Source organism: Magallana gigas, chromosome 4, assembly GCF_963853765.1.
Source record: "Magallana gigas chromosome 4, xbMagGiga1.1, whole genome shotgun sequence".
NCBI lineage: Eukaryota > Metazoa > Mollusca > Bivalvia > Ostreida > Ostreidae > Magallana > Magallana gigas.
Genome location: NC_088856.1, coordinates 1,031,618 through 1,049,238, shown reverse-complemented (window position 1 = coordinate 1,049,238; position 17,621 = coordinate 1,031,618). Strand labels below are relative to the sequence as shown.

Below are 17,621 nucleotides of genomic sequence, written 5' to 3'. Positions count from 1 at the left end.
TTTTTAGCATATAATTTGTTATGTCAGCTTTCAATATAATACAATACAAGCTTATAGCATTTGTTTATACTTCTTTTTCAATATTTTAATCAGCTATACCACAATTGACAAAAACACATTAATGAAATATTAATAATATATTGATTAAGCCATCAAGTTTATTGGTCTTTGTATTTGAAAGGGACATTTTATTCCTAACGTCTACGATGTACAGTGTCCAATGGCATATTACCTGGTGGTCAATATACGTATTTATTTAGTTCACATATAAGCTGAAGCATTTATAATGGTCGATGCAAATGTGTTGTTTTGTACCTTATTTTAAGTTTAAAAGACCTGAATAGTTTTCAGAATCTAAATGTAAAAGACATTTGATTTATTGTCTCTGCAGTTTGTGATATTATGCTTTGCCTCAAGTTTTTGGAATATAGAATGTTTAAGATACAGAATAAAAAAGACAGTTTCAATAATAGAAGTTTGCATTCAAATTTTCAAAATAAAATCATCGAAAGGTAGTGAATATAATTGTGGAAATGGTATGGGTATGTAGTCATCTTGGCCATCTTTTTAAACATACTTTAAATTAATATAAATGCTTTTGGAACACAACTTTGAAGATAAGACAGAAATTTTATTCATAATCAAACTCTCAAAACAAGACATGTTATCCAGACACTTAGAATCTCAAAACCTTACTTATGATCAAGAACAGCATCAAATAATAATAATTAAAAAAGTATACATTTATTTGGTGTTTGCGAGTGCCATTTTATATTTGAAATGCTTATGATCCTGAACATTTGTGTAAGTTAAGAATTGGGTTTTGGACTTCTGTTATCAATAACAGATTTACTGTTGGGACTGGCTGAGTTCATATTTGTCCTCCAAGAAATCATCTGCAAAAACCAGAGTCTGTCTCATTGCAGTCAGTGCCATAATACTTATATTAGTTTGCAATTGGCTCTCTTTTTCATAATTTTTGACAGGAAACACGTGACCACGAGGAATTCCTATGACGTCAGCTGCGGTTTCTAGGGCTTGTTTGCAGGCTTGGCTGTGATAGACTCTTCGAACATCTTCGTCAACAACTGGACACACCTTGTCCAGTTTTGTCAGATAAACTACATTGGGAATTCCTGTATAAGTGAATTACAATACATTGCAAAACTACGTGTAACACTGAATACATGTTTAGTTATCAAACCACGCATTGTTTTTTTTACTTTCAATCTAAGCATTATAAACTAGAAAGTTAGAAAATAATGCTATACATTGTAAAATGCAATTATTAAATATGAAAAAAGCATAATAATCTTACATTGCGTGTAATAATAAAATGGGTGTTTTTTTAACTTGTGTAAGTGCACTGATATTATGTATTGTACCCCTCTCTACTATCAAGGAACGAAAATGAAGCAGTTTCTGTGAAACGTTTGCTTGCAGGACGTCAATTGAACTGGCGTCCACTACAAAAGCAACACAGTGAATCTTGTCCTGAAACGTCGCGTTAAGGACAAAACCCGGATCTTGGTGGGTTGCATGCGCCATTGGGTTGAACTAAAAATATATTGAATAACAATTCTTTGCACGTAGTTTTATATTTAACATTCATGGCATACTTTTGTTTGAACGTTTAAATTTACAGTTTGACCGTGTCGTACTTTGTACTGGTCTGATAAATGTCCATCCAGAAGAAGCGCCATGTCCTGTAGATGCATGGACATTTCTTCCTCCAATCCACGGGTGTCACAAAGCCGGAAATTCAGATAGCTTTCTGTTTCACGGTTCCGAATTCTGTATTTCCGAAACTTTGGTCAAATAAAAGTCAGATAATACAAAGAACATGAATTTTTTCATGCTTGAATAGCAATTAAGACATATTAATAATAGTTTGTTTTAATATCTTGTAGAAAAAAGACAACTTTTTCTTAAAATTATAAAAAAAAAAATATCTTCTCGTGCGCTCGATATCCCCTCTTCCCAAATGATACTGTATATAAAAGCTATGAAACAACATTTTTTATTGAATGAGATATAGAGTAGCAAAATACTTGCATTCGCTGTAAGACTGTGGGGTGAAGTACCGGCGCAAGCGCGTGAAGATATTTCTCCTCGGAAAATAGAATTCAAAGAGTTGAAAAAACTAGACTTTCCAGCGTTGATCTGTCCTACCAGTAAAATATTGACCTCTGATATCTTCATATCAGGTAATGGCTTGTAACTGGAGACAAAGTCTTTCAAAGATTGCAAATTCTAAAGAAAGGTTATTCAATTAGGTTTTTGTGAAATATTCTAAAACAATATGTGTTCTACTTGAGGACATTTAAAACAAACGTACGGTTGACTACTTTAAATTCATTTATTTGAGGAGTAACCTGTTCATTCCATAGAGGTGGTTCTCTCCATGGTTTAGATAATATGACTGTTAAATCAGGCCCTTTTAAACTTGGCATCTGTTCATCGGCTACAATAAAGAAACATTCACTATATTGCACAAAGGCTGCAAAAGAAATAAAATATGTTTCATATGATTTAGGCAAGTTTAACTTTACATTGGAAAAGGTACATGTAAATGCGTAAAATTGTATATCAATTACAAACCTTTAACTAAATACACTTCTAGATCAAAGACACACATGTGACCATTGTTGATTGCATTCATATTTACTGTTGGTTTTTGGTAAGCCGAACCAAAATCTGATCTTCCGTTCAGATTAAAGAAATAAGTGTCGCTGCCCTTGTCTCGTGATGCAGTGACCGTGTCTCTAAAAGTTGTCAGATCAGAGGAACTTTCCATACGCAATTTTGATTGATACCTTGGTGACTCCCTTTCACTCCAATTTGTCTCGTTAACATCTCCAAAAGATGGTCCGAAATATACGTGTCCAAAAGCTGCCTTTTTAGGATTGGTTACTGGGAATTTTCTTCTATTTTGGACCCCATTATAGGATAAAGTAAACAAAAAACTCTCTGGGTCTTTGATGTGGGTTCCAGATGACACCCAACTCTGAGACAGGAACCCTCCATAAGCGGTGTTGTCTGTGTTGTATAGAATAGTGACGGTGGGGCCTTTTCCATCACAGAGTTGATGAAAAGTTTTAGAACTACAACCATCTCTGCTAATTTTGTACAGCAACTCAAAACGTGATCTCTGACCAATCCACGAAGAAAACTGGGCTCTGTCGTCTTCAGTTAGAATGTCTGCTGACCTTTTGAACACATTTATAAACAATATCATTACGTTAAGATAATTTTAAAAAAATCTTTATATCAATATTACAAGATGAATGGATGGTTACAATGTAAAAAAAATTGTAAAGATTTACCTGGTTTTATTTTATTGAAATTATTCGGTTATGTTTTTAATCAAAAATATTTGTAAGATAAATTCGTACGTCATCGCTTTTGTCTGTCCAGAAATTAATCCTGTATTAACACTCGATTACTGCAAACTAAATATTATTCGCGTGCTGAAAATTTTCGCGAGGTTTGCAAGAGCGTCATTGTCGCGAATAGTTGTCCCGCGGAACAGTATTTGGCATATAGTTGTAATAAACAAACAGATGTGAATAAGGCTTAACCGCACAAATTAGTCGCCGCGATCCAGCTCATAACATGGAAATTGCGAAATTAAGTCGCGAATATTAGTTGGTTTAAAGTTTACCATTTTATTTAGTCCATTCTTAAGAAAGTAGTTTCAATTAACACATAGCAGTACATGTGCAATAAAAAATAATTGATAATGTTTCAGCAGCTGTTAGACTGGAATTGAACAAACATACACTGTTGGAAAAATTGATCCAAATGTATATATCTTTTAACACAAGACACTGATTTATTATTTAGAAGCCAATCCATGTTCTTTACCCTTTTTACAATGTTTTCAAAATCGATAATTATGTTAAAATTACAGACTGAAAAAAATGAAACCTCCAATAAAATTCTTTCTAAAAATTACATGTCGATGACACTGTTTTATTATTAAGAAATAGCATCGCCTTATTGAATTTCAGATACACTTTAAACAAGGTAAACAATTTTTTTGCATTGTGTAAAAGGTCCAATCAAAGAATACATCATATTACTAGAAGCCGTTAATGTACTGGCTTAATTGACATACTGATTTTAAACTAATATAAATCAATTTCTTGCTTTATGAGTACGTTTAGCATCAAATATTACATGAAATTCATTAAATGTTATTTAAAGGAAACCTGGTGACCTGTGATCATTTTTATTTTTGTTGTTTGAAGATATTTGAATTTTTTAAATAAAAACATGGCCTTTAGTAGGGGGAATTCTTAATCAAATGTTATTCAAAGAAATCTTAATTTTTTTTTATTCAAAGTCACCTCACCTGCCGGATTTTCTAAAGGAATCCATTAGGGTTGTATCTACAAAATGCAATAAAGGCTTTCATAAAAGATGATTAAACAATCTGTCTTAAGACCTTGTCTGACATACAAGAAAACATGGTAAAAAGACTGAAATAAGGACAGAAACAAAGAATAACATGACCACATTCTTAGAAGAGATAATAAAAATTAGACAAGAAATCATTACAAACGTTAAAAACTCAATTTAGATATAAAAACAGCGTTGAAAGAAGTATTTGAACAAAAAATTGAAAACGAAACAAGTGAATGCTTAAAAGAAATCAAAGAAAAGTGTAAAGGTTTCAATCTTAATCTAGAAAATTTTCGTGAAAAATTCAATGCTCAGGCATAATCAATAAGAAAAATGAGGGAACGATTGACCTCCCTTCAATACATGTACATGGCAGATAATGTTTTAACCAGACTCACTTTTCAGAAAAATAACATTGAATTTCTACAATGGAACAAAACACAAAACAAACATCTCCGGGACATCTGTGCCGAATAAGGAGACGGTTAATGCCGACCTTTATAATAATTTTTGGAAAAATGTTTTTAACTCAATGCTCTATGTTATGAAATCTTTTGATGGCTATTGTGTTGAAGAAACTTTTCATCTATACCTGTTTAGTATAAAAGTCATATTAGAGTTGGTATGAAAACAGTGTTTATAAAAAGTTGGTACAAGAAGGTGAAAAAGTCATCAATGCCTTTCTAGGTGATAATGGAAATGTTTGTCATATGTAAATTTTCAACAAAAATTTGATAAGCATATTTGTACAATGCAATACAACAGTATAGTTAGTGCTTTATGACTATATCTTAAATTGTTTTACTGGTACATATCAAATATTTATTTAAAAGATCTATTACTCCAAATATTCTATTATATTACAAAACTTTTTATGCAAAACAAATGTACAAAATCCATCTACTAACATTTTATTGCCTGTAAAATAACTCCAACTGCAATACCAAAGTGGAATTCAGAATGATACAATACGGTGTGGAAATTTGTGTTTATAATGCTTTAAATGCATGTTCTAAGACAACCAACGACTCATCTATTTCAATGGTTGCAATACATATTTTTTCATATAATTCTTTCTGTAAATTACTATTTGAAAAAATTTCATTGTTGTATCTTCTGATTGCTGTTTGTGAACGTGAAGTTGAGACAATCCAACATGTTTTTGTAAGTTGTGAAGAAATACCAACAATTTGGAGCAGTTTCAGCATGCATATTTATCAATCAACTTATATACGAATTGATTTCAATGTTATTTGTATTTTATTGGATGAACACATATTGTCAACAGACAATTAAGTTGTAAACTTGATAGTTTTAAATACAAAACCATTATTATTTTGCTGTCTTAAAAAATATACTGCCTAGTCTATCAGGTCTGTTCTTTCATTTATATAAAAAAATACAAAGTTGAAAAAATATATTTCATGTCAGAAATTTCAAATGCAAAACTTTACCAACGACTGGCATGTATAGAAACATATATTTGATACAATTCAGTATTTTATTCTATGTTTATAATTATTATTTATTGTTTGCCATTAATAAACAAGTAACTACTGCCAAATATGTGTGAATGTGAGCATGAAAGTGTGAGTGGATGAATCAAAAATGGCTTTGAATTATATTAATAAAATGTTTGTATGTATATAAAAAAAACTAAATAAGACTGTATCTGAGGTACACAAAATGTCATACCTGCTTACATGAGCTTTAATCTTTCTTTTTAAAATTTTCATGAATAATAGAAGTTGACAAAGGTTAATGTTTTGTTAATCCCAGAAAGTGGTAGATTCAGGGAGAGTGTAGGTATGGGAGCCTATCATAATAACATTTCATTGTATTTTTACTTGAAACAAAATTTTAACTCTTGAAGTGTAGGTAGTCACTGAAGCGAAGTTCAGTTGTCCATACTCTTCATTTCAAAGTTAAATGTTTAAAATTTAAAAATAAATGCAGAAATTCGGGAATTCATTCAAAGAAGCTATTGAGGACCCACGGACCCACCGAGATTGTGCATATTATTAAATGATGAACAGACTAGTTCATTGATGATTTTAAGTTTCCTTATCAATGAAATCTATTGAATTATAATATTAAATAATAAATATGTATCTCGTTGTTTTATCACTGGTATTACAAATTGATTCCTTACCTTTATTCAGATAAAACTACTTTACGTTGTTTCCATAAGAGAGAAAATAAGATCTTCTGCAAGACTAAACAATGTTTTCAAATCAAACAATGTTTTCCAAATCTTTTAAAGCGTACAAAATGTAATCATTGTTTGCAATGCAATTTCTAAAGATTGTTATTTGAATTAGCCAGAACTAATTTTGCTTTGACGACCTTTGTTCAAGGTTAAACGGTTTTCTTAAAGGGTTTGCGGAATACAGATAACATTATTTGTCACCTGTATTTACGTTGGCGATAGATTTTCTGACTGCATAACGTTCCCCAAGTAGTGAACAATAGACAGCCTACTGTATTAGGGTAGTTTCATGCATTTATAAATTTTCTTACTTTTAACCTGCAATTTTTAGGAAAACAAATCAAAGTTATGTGTAACAACTTTCTAACTTTATAGATAAATTTCAATCAAGTAAATCAAACATTCTATGTACCGAAGAATAGCGAAGGAGCTAACGTACGTACGTAAAAATCTAAACAACAACAATATTCGGCACATTAAAGAATGATATATGTATGAGGTAATGATTATTTCTATGCATTTTTATTGTCTCCATTAAAACAGTGTCTTTGAAAGTGAAATGTGCCGTCTTGTAGCCGGAAATTTTTTATCCGGTACGGCTTGGTTTTTTCTTTTATTATTTACTTTCCATTTCCTAACATTTATATTGCACGGGTTTTTTGGATCACTCGCCGCCCAACCTCAGATCTGCACAGTCGTGCACTGTTTTTCTAGTCTGTAAACAATGTAAGTACCTGTTATTCATTATCTTTGAGTCTTTTTGTTGTTAGGTTATTTTTTTACTCTCGGCTATGTATTTTGATAATTTACAGTAGTTTTTACATATATATTTCTATGGTTTTGGGTTAGGTGAGTTTATCACATTTTCATACATACATTTAGACCTTATGCAAAATTCTTATTCATGTAATATTAATATGCCGATAAAATTTAAGCTACATGATACGTATTTACACATTTTCATGATATTTTCTATTTTGTGGCTCTGTACGTCACATTTATTGTCATTTCTTTTCTTGTAGAGTTTCACCATGTTTTGAATAAATTTAATCATCAAACTACATGATTTCTTTAGCTTTATATCATGAGACAGCATATGGATTTTTTTTTTCTTTTTAGATAATCTTCACTTCGCCCACATTGGGACGTTTGCTAAGAGGGCTGGCTGATAAGCTATATTTAACTCTGAATAGAAGAAATAGGAAAATGCTCAAAATATAAAGCTAAAAGTTTTGGATTTTTTCTTTACTTATTGGCTGTTTATTAACAAGATATTATAGTTCAAAGATAGAAGAAGATATGCTGGTTAGTTTGTGGACCACCTAGTCTTAAAAAACTTCTTAAGATAATTAGAATTTGAATTTAAATTAAAACTATGTCGCCTTGAGCGCACTCAAATGATCTAAACCCTATTGAAAAACATATTCTTGTGGCATAAATGACAGCATATATAATGAACTCAACTGTTTCTGTGAAAACTGTATACAATGGTATCTGTTATATTAAGATAAATCAACTGGTTCCATGATCATAAAAATTAACAAATGAATAATAATTTAAAACAATATGAGCTGTATTATTTAGAATTTTATTTTGCTGCAAAATCCTGCTGACATGACAAGCCTGCAAATAGCTTAAACTTTTATGATAAATAAGACTTGAAAAAACTTTTTTTGTCAGATTTCTCTTCTAAGAAATATTGACAGATCATTTTTTGTACAGGAATTTAATAATTTAATTTTGTTCCAATTAAGGCTTCTCAACGGCTTTTCCCACAAAAATATGGCAAACAGAAAACCATAATATATTCGTCATTTTAGTAGAAAACAACATCTTTATATAAAAAAAGATTCAACATGAAAATTGCAGCTCATAATTGCTTTAAGTGTCAATTATTTAAGGTTGTTTTGCACTTGCTCGAAACACTGTCGATCCGGGATTGTAGCCACAAAGCTGACAAATTGAAGAATAACTGAAGATGTTCTGGCGACTAACTGCGTTTATGATTTCATGTGACCTGTCCGAAAAAAGGAAACGTAAAACTTAATGTTGATTTTTAAAATTGTGTTTATGCTTCCTTTGACCAAATGAAGATGAAGTTCCCGTTTCAAGGGAGATTTTTAAGAAAACTTAATTGAAATAATGTGTGAAAAAAGAAAATGTACAAGTTTTTTTTCTATATAACATTCGTAAAACTTAAACAAAAATATTTCTCCAACCTATCACTATTCTAATTGTTAGGTAGGCAAGCACTTTCATAGAGGTAGTTTTAGTTTTAATAAATTCTAATTTATTTATTATTTTCAATTTGATAACAATATTAGATAAGACCTCCGCATATAAATCATCAACCACTTTCTAACATTAAGACTAAATAAATCATGGAGCCCATCGGATAACATTTTAATGGCCACCACAAATTGGAAGACATGACAGTAGTGGTTATTGACCAACACCCAATTCGACATACGCGGAGAGAAAAAAAAACAAGGAGAAGTTCTGAATGCACAGTCTCAAATCATTCAAACCTGATGGCATGGACAAGCAAACTGGATTCATTAAAAAAAAGTCTTGAAACCTAACATCACCTGACACCCATGTACTAATTTTACCTAATTTATCAACTTCGCCTTTCTTAGTTATTGATTTTCATTACTATATTTTTTTTCTTAAAATTTTTGTTACTATTTCTTAATTTATCTGTTTCTTTATTTCTCTTTTAAATTAACCTCTGATTCATTGTAAACTAAATTCCTTAGATAAATAAAATAATTCGGATCTAAACCAGAGTGTCGTGCGACTTAACACCGGGGGATTACATTTTCATTATTAACTGGAACTTCAATTTTAAAGCAATATGAGCTGCAATTTTTATGCTGAATTTTTTTTTTTCGAAAATGTTATGTTCTACTTAAATGACAAAAATATCATGTTTTTAAAGTTCTGTTAGCCATATCATTGTGGGAAAAACGGTTAGGAGCAAAACAAAACTGAATTATTGTCGTCCCGTACAAAAAGTGATCTGCTATATATTCCTTAGAAGAGAAATCTTTCTTCTTACGAAAATTCGATTCCTTCAAACGTTTTTAATTAGAGATTAATTGACATGCAGACTTAGCATACTAGCAGGTTTTTTGCAGCAAAATTGCAACAAGTGGTAATCATTTTGAAATCTATACATATACAAAGTATACAAACAATTACATTATTAGTTTTCTTGTAAGCCGGGTCACAACTATGGCTTAGGATACCCGGTTAGAAATAGGTTAGGCGCATCAGAATACATGATTTAAAAAAAATGTCAAAATACTGTTTGGCAACTATATTAGCAATTAGACTAAGACACGTCAAACGCTAACAATATAATAATCTTTGACTAGGATAAATTTATGTACCAATAAAATCAGTTCAAAGTATATGCAAGCAGATCCAATTGTGAAGCTATTCGCCATTCTAAATATCGGTTTTATTTAAATTTCTATAATTTAAATTCCACGAAAAACTATCATTTAAAATGTTGGAATGTGTATCGTTTTTATTTAAATTTCTATAATTTAAATTCCACGAAAAACTGTAATGTAAAATGTTGGAATATGTAGATATTATTGTGTAAATACCAAAATATTCCACCAACAGATTTTTTTTAAGTTTAAACCCCCTCCCCCTTGGTTAAAGAAGTTTTTGACCAGTATGTCATTAGTTTGTCTCACAGTGCCAAGCAAATTCCTAAATTCAAAACGCGTCGTCTATGCGCTTGAAAATTTGCAACTTATAAACGTTGGAATAACGCGAGGATTTCCGAGGTCGATGTTTTTCAGATACTGTTTTGTACTACCTTAATTAGTTAAATACTCAATCAGACATGAAGTTGGCAGTTGATTGATAAGTCCAGAGCGATCGTCCGCAGGCCAACTCCTTCTTTAACACTGGGAATCAAAACTATTTAACATGTAGTAGTTGTTCTTTTTAAAGGTTCTTTAGAAGTGGTAGTTGTACTGCTAGATTTTGTTTTCTTTGTTTTTACCCTTGTTTTATTTTCTTATGTTCATGTCGTTAGCCATTTGTAGTGCTTTATACGTGTATATTCAGTTTAGTGGCTTAGTATCTATATATTAGATCTGTCACTTATTAGATACCTAGTGTTGTTGATTTTCTTCAGTGCTTTATACAGTAAAACTCGTTCATAGTCTGCCCCAAGATATTTATGCACATTTGAACGATTTTTGATAAAAACACACATGCCTGTGAAAGAAGTGCAAATGAAATCGATAAAAGGGACATTTTGTTCTGCCCTAGATTTTTAATGAAGCTTTTTACATGAATTTCGACTGATAAAATTAGCATTTTAAGATTAAAAGATTTCAGACAATTACCACATCGTTTGTTTATAAGGTCATCTCAAAGTTTTTTTAATTTCTGACATAGGACCCTAAAGGATTTTGCTTGAAATGTATCAATTTTGCTCATTTTTTACATTTATCTTAAACTTCTGCCCTATGGATTTTGTTTGTTCAACATATGAAAGTTATTATAGAAAAGTTTTGTTTATTGCCCAACTTCCTAGATTTTTCAGGCAATGGTTACTTTTTATTTGACAAAGGCGGGGATAGTGATCTTTATATAGTTAATAAAACAGTCACACATATTTTAATGATGATTTTTTAAACTTGAAATACATGTATTAGCTATATTTATGCGGGGTAAGAAAACGTGATAGAGGGCTAGGCTTGCTAAACCCTTTTCGACACGACCCCAAATATAGCTTATACTTTAGGACATTTATGTTTTTCTACACTTTGATAACAATTTTACGCCTCAAAGGAAAAATTTTCGACAAATTTCGTTGAATATCAGAACTTAAAACCATATCTCCATGGCTCCAACCAAGCAAAAAAATGACGTCACAATGCAAATGAAACGCTGCACAAAACCGTTCGTACTCGAACTGTACTTGGCATCGTTTTTACAGAAAGTTAAAGGAAAAACTACTCCAGTTTAATTTATATCTGTGCATTTTCCTGTTCTTGTTAATTTCTATCTCTGAAATTTGATGAGGTTTCCCAGAATTCATGTACTATATATCAGGTGAACTGACATAATAAAATGTATAAGGAACAAGAATTTTGCCACAGGCACTTCCTGTTCGAGTTAGTCAGGACCATCCCTGGTGCACACATGCCTACATAACATTTGATGCTCCTTGACACAAAGAACAAGAAACAAGCATATATAAGGTCTAGGGATGGGGGTTTCAACCGTTTTCAAGATATGTGGGCACTTCCTGTTCGAGGGGGTTCTGGACCACCCCCAAAGCTACATACCATATGATGCACCTTATTATAACGAACAATAATACATATGGTTTAGGTGTGGGTACCTTAAAGGATTTTGATATATTAAGGCAAGTCCTGTTTCAAGGGGGACGGGACTTTCAAAGAGTTCTTCAAACTCGATTGCGCCATCTCTTGATAATCAAGAATGGTTACGTATTACTTAGATTCAGGTAATTTTAAGAAATTGTACGATCTAATATTAAAATATCATTGAAATATGTACCGGTCTATACGTTAAACAATTGATTCGTAGTTTTTTATAATTACAAAATCGATTTGAAGTTTTTAATAATTATAAAATCGATTCGTAGATTTTGATTATTACAAAATTAATTCGTAGATTCTGATTATCAGAGACAAAGACATTGGTAAATGTTAATGCACACTCTGTTTTTATCTTTAACGAATTTTATAATAAAAGACCACTAGATGACATTAGATGACTATACTGCAGTCATTGCCTATGACAAAATTACAATTACAAACTGTCAACCATTTCAAAATCCATAAAACGAAATACAAACTCAAAGCAGAGCAACAGGGATCTCCAAAAAGATAGAGGTAGGATCAGGTGCCTAGGAGAAGTAAGCATCCTCTGCTGACCGATTACATCCGCCGTGTGTTCTTTCTCATAATCGGGAAAACGGAAAAGTTCGTAGACAATTAGGTGATTATTTATGGTCTAACAATCAGTATGAAAACGTCACTCAGCATGCGACCCAGTGGAAGATTGTATTTGCTGACAAGGTTGTTGTATCGACCATATAACTTACGAAAAGATGACTTCAAACGAGACTGTTGAAAGTCCTGTTTTATCAACTTGTTTGTCAGATACGATCCTTCCTTTCTTTAAAACACATTCGATTTTTATATCAAGTTCCAACCTAGTTAATGTGAAGATGAAAAAAATCATAAGGCGCTATTTTTCTATATTGCATATGTCTCGGTAAAACTATCAAACACAAATGGTACAGCAAATTAAATGCTTCCCCTTAACTATTTTATAAACAACAAATATACTAGCTGCAGAAATGTTAAATCTTTAATTTCACATGATTAAAGCCAGTAAAACACGAAGGGAATTTTACTCCAATGTTACTTATATCTGTGCATTTTCCTGTTCTTGGTCATACTGGTTCTCAAGAAAATCATCAGCAAACATCAACAGCCTGCGAAGTGTAGTTAAAGTCAAAATGTTAATATTTGTTTTCAACAGGGTTTCCTTTTCATAGTTTTTTACAGGAAGTACGTGGGATCTTGGGATACCAATGGTACGAGCAGCTTTATTAACAGCGGTCTCTATAGGTGCACTTGTGAATACTTTTTGAACGTTGTCAATCTCCAAATAACATATTTTGTCAATGTGGGTAAGTAACACAACGTGCGGTATTCCTAAAAAAAATAATAGAGACAAATAAAAGACCTAAATACAATACTCTTTAACGTCCTTCTATGGGCTTGAAAGTAATATTTTGTATTAAATGTGCAGTATTATATTTTATTTTTTTGTTTTTGCAAAGATTCCATGATTTTGTATTTTCATTTTTTACAAAAGGACTTGAAAATCGTGTACCTCTTTCAACAACAACGCTTTTCATCTTCCACAATGCTGATAGAACATTCTTTGAAAGAAAGTCCAAGGATGTACTGTCAAGGACGAATGCAACCACATGCATTTTTTCCCCCACTGTGGGCTTCTCAACAAAGCCTTTGGTGAATGTTTTCACGGAAAATTCTTGAAACTAAAACACGTCAATAAATTTTTGAAACCATATGAATTACCTATGTATGAAAATAAATAGGTAGTTTGTATAATGCTGATGATTTAAAAATATAAAACATACAATGTGAATTTGAGTTGATATGCACGAATGTAAAGGTGCTCAGGAAGAAATACATTACGACTTTACAGTATTCACATTTCAATGAATAGTTCAACAAAACTTTTTACTGTTAAAAATCTTCGGTTTAATGATAGCCGTTTCTTTTTAAATTACTTCAAAATCATTGTTCTGTATATAGCCACAATAATAAATTAACAAAATAAAAGTATTTTGTAGGATAAAAGCCAATTTAACCTATTCCTGTGTAATGATTTCTTATTATCTTGATGATTTTTTTATTACCTTGTAATAATTTGGAAGGTGTCCGTCAAGAATATAGCCTAGGTCCATTCTGTTTATGAACAGCCCCTCTTTCACTCCATGTGTGTCACAAATTCTAAATCTAAGGTATTTCTTCGTCGAATGGTCACGGATCCGGAATTTTTCAAACTAGTCATGATAAATGTGATAAAATTTTGAAAAATGATGTCACGAGAGAGAGAAAGAGAGAGAGAGAGAGAGAGAGAGAGAGAGAGAGAGAGAGAGAGAGAGAGAGAGAGAGAGAGACCTTCTTTGTAATGCAGTATTCTTCACTCCCAGAGCATGCACGGGAGGATATTTCACCCTTAAATATTGAGTTGATGGTGTTGATGAAACTTGATTTTCCGGCACCAACTTGTCCTAACAGTAGAATGTTGACTTCCTGTATATTTATCTCCTCAAATGGTTCGTACCTCACCACAAAATCCTTTAATTCTTTCATAGTCTAAATCAATTTCGTATTCAGTAAGCCATAACCTGTTTGTAATAAATTCACATACATTTTTGTTAATTTGGCATATACTTATATATAAAGATATCATACCTGTATATTCCATTCAGGGGTTTCCCTCCAAGGTAAATTTAGTTCAGCATCTAATAAAGTAATTGAAAACATATCAATATGCAAAATAACGCTTTAAAAGCTGTTTCGTAATTTTTCAAAACTGTTACACCTTATATGAATAATGGTAAATAATGCTGAAACATTATGGTTTTAAAAAAGGGCCTTTATTAGCAAACACCATGATATTAAAAAAGTCGCTTCGAGGCAGTAAAGACATGATGTTGATGATTAAGATTGCAAAAAAACTATATGTTATAAAAATATTATATCTGTATTCAGACTAGGTTACATATAGAACTTTTAAATTCTAGTTATCCTTTTACTCACATTTGATTAGACATGCAAAAAACTGAGGATAGAAATAGTAATTACCTTTTACCATGTAGACCTCTAAATCAGTGACGTTATTGTGACCGTTTGCAACAGACCTGGCGGTCTCTCCGTTCATGTCAAATCGTTTTCCGTCAAGGAAACTATCTATATTTAGATGGTAATAATTTTTCCTGGATATTATTTCTTCTTTCTGGGAATTAAAAGATGGCAAAGAAAAAAACCATGGTCCGCAATAGTCCGCCTTGTAATGAGTTTCTTTACATATGTATGGACATTTTTTTGGTTTCCAGTTACCAGCAGAATATAGCTTGAACAAGAACGCTCGCTGGTCTGTACACCAGTCTCCAGTACTCCCCCAGCTGTCTGACAGGTACCCTCCGTACACGTTGCTTTCAGTGTTGTAGAAAATGGTCACCGTGGGCCCTTTGTTATCACACAGCTCGTGGAACCTATGTGGAGACACACCGTCACGACTTAGCTTATAGAGAAGATCAAACTGACTATCTCTGCTCATCCAATTTGATAATTGGGTTTTGTCCTTATGTGTAAGAAAACCAGACATGATTCTTTAGCTGCGGTTTCTAAATTTTTTCAACAGCTGAAGTCACAGTCCTTAAAAGAGAGTTCACTTTAGTCGAAAGATTTGATGTTTGACGTAATCGTTTATAATTGTAAATTCTAGGATGATTGTTGAATAATGCTCCACCCTCCTAATCATTTCATTGAGGTATTCGGTATATAATGCTTTTTTGACTCCTCCAGACCGTTTTTAATCACCTATTAATCAAAGAATGATTCATTATTCCTTTTATAAAACAAATAAACAAAAAGTGTACTGATTATTAGTTTTAAGTCGAAGGTTTGAGATCAACTGATTGTTGTTTTTCAAATACATTATCAAACGGGCATATTATACTTATCCACAATCCAAACTAAGATACTAATCTATCCTTTTATGACCTTTTATAAAAATTGATGATCACAAAACAATATCAATGTTACCCAAATTCATCATGCTGTAACGTTTCTGAGTTCGATATGGGATTCGGCTGCTCTGCCTGAGCAAATGAAAGAGTGAATTAAATGATCTATTTCCTCAATCACAGATTTTAATTTGAAATATATACATATAATATCCCCCGGTTCTCTGTGGCGCACGCACTTCAAACTACGATTGCGTATGCGCTGCTCGGAGACAGGAGCGCACGCACCGTTCCGGGACTGTAGGGTACTAACTACAGTCAACAAGCCAATTTGTATATTTATTACTCCAAATATACACCTATAGTCTCGAAAGCCTATTACAGGCACGTAAGACTACAGACAGGTTATTCTTACCAACCTTAATTTCTTTCCTGGCTTCGATGTGTTGATGTCTCGGCCGTCGAACACAGACTCTCCGATCCTACTGATTTTCTCAGCTTATATACCCTTCGGGTATCACGTGATCAGCTGAGGATCGAATGGGATGAGTACATTAAATCGGAAGTTAGTCAGCACAATTCTACCACAGGGAACCGAAGGGATATTTTTGATTTTGATCATAACTTCGCTTCACAACCCACACCTCCGAGTAATGCGTCCCGCATTCTCACAAATCAATATAAAAAAAAGGAACAAGATTAAACAACACTATACATTTTTTTTTTCAATTTTCTGTTTATCTAAGACAGTAACATATATTTTCAGATGCACTACATCTAATTTTCAAAGCAAACATGTAAGGGTTAATAGTAACAACAGTGCAATATCTTTGCTATCTAGCTTGAAATTGACCAAAAGTCATCTTTAAACCACTCTTCATCTTCATGGACTTCTATCACCGATTCTCCACCAACTTGATACGATTTCTGTACTCGATCTAAGCGCCTCCTCTTAGTTCCTTCTGTCTGCGTGTCAACATTTACTCCCGTTGAAGTCAAGGTCTGGGTAGATGCGTCCACGGTAAGTATACCAGCTTGAACAGGAACGGCCCTTAAGGTGCTCGGTTTGGATGCAGAAGTAGTAATGGTGAGGTCTTTAGCTGCTCGCTCACGTGGAGTTATCATCGGAGTCGCAAAAGGACTTGGAGCAGTTGGAACAACGGCATCAGGACTCACTATGGTCTTGCTCTAGGAACATAAACTGGAAGTGGTCTCGTGGGTTTCCTCTTCGTCACTTCTGGGGTAACAGGGATTGTGCGCAGGATGTCAGATTCACCTACCAAGTCAGAGAGACTCCCAGGATCCAATGATTCCCACTCATGATCAGACTCGCTTTCTGCTTGTACGGTTCCAGAACTACCACCGTGCCGTGTTCTCTCGTGTCTCTGCATATCACTCTTATTGTTGGTGGCGTAATCACACTGCGTACACTCAAATCTTTTCTGGCGACGCTTCCTTCCACACTCTATAACATGTTTTTCCCAGGAATTCTCTTCCATAATGCGCTCATTGCACATAGGACATCGGTGTCCCTCTTTTCTAGCAGTGGTCTTAGTGTTAACCATTTCCTACAACATAAAATAACAAAACCAAACATTGAATTCTGTCTGCTCACTATTTACACAATTTAAACAATACAGATTTTATAACTGAACTATATTTTGTATTCTACCACAAAATCATCATGCCAAGCAGGTGCGTGTTTCC

At 32.7% G+C, this 17,621-nt stretch overlaps 2 protein-coding genes and 1 long non-coding RNA gene across 3 annotated transcripts; 1 reads left to right on the top strand and 2 right to left on the bottom strand.

Moving 5' to 3' along the window:
* Window positions 1–829: 829 nt before the first annotated feature.
* Window positions 830–6,693, bottom strand: LOC105319631 (interferon-induced protein 44). The gene is made up of 7 exons (XM_066080815.1): window positions 6,560–6,693; window positions 4,358–4,394; window positions 2,602–3,209; window positions 2,376–2,464; window positions 1,662–2,253; window positions 1,386–1,557; window positions 830–1,136 (listed from the first exon to the last, which is right to left on the bottom strand). The coding sequence occupies exons 2-5, from the start codon at window positions 4,381–4,383 to the stop codon at window positions 1,897–1,899; spliced, it is 1,080 nt and encodes a 359-aa protein (XP_065936887.1). The 5' UTR covers window positions 4,384–4,394; window positions 6,560–6,693; the 3' UTR covers window positions 830–1,136; window positions 1,386–1,557; window positions 1,662–1,896.
* A 542-nt stretch (window positions 6,694–7,235) lies between these two features.
* Window positions 7,236–13,644, top strand: LOC117682744 (uncharacterized). The gene is made up of 3 exons (XR_004597040.2): window positions 7,236–7,342; window positions 13,182–13,316; window positions 13,505–13,644. It is a non-coding gene; the product is annotated as an uncharacterized lncRNA (long non-coding RNA).
* Window positions 12,977–15,689, bottom strand: LOC105319630 (interferon-induced protein 44). Its single transcript, XM_034451013.2, has 6 exons — window positions 15,031–15,689; window positions 14,638–14,687; window positions 14,341–14,538; window positions 14,076–14,222; window positions 13,523–13,691; window positions 12,977–13,341 (listed from the first exon to the last, which is right to left on the bottom strand). Exons 1-6 carry the CDS (start codon window positions 15,551–15,553, stop codon window positions 13,049–13,051), a joined length of 1,380 nt encoding a protein of 459 aa, XP_034306904.2. The 5' UTR covers window positions 15,554–15,689; the 3' UTR covers window positions 12,977–13,048.
* Window positions 15,690–17,621: the final 1,932 nt, after the last annotated feature.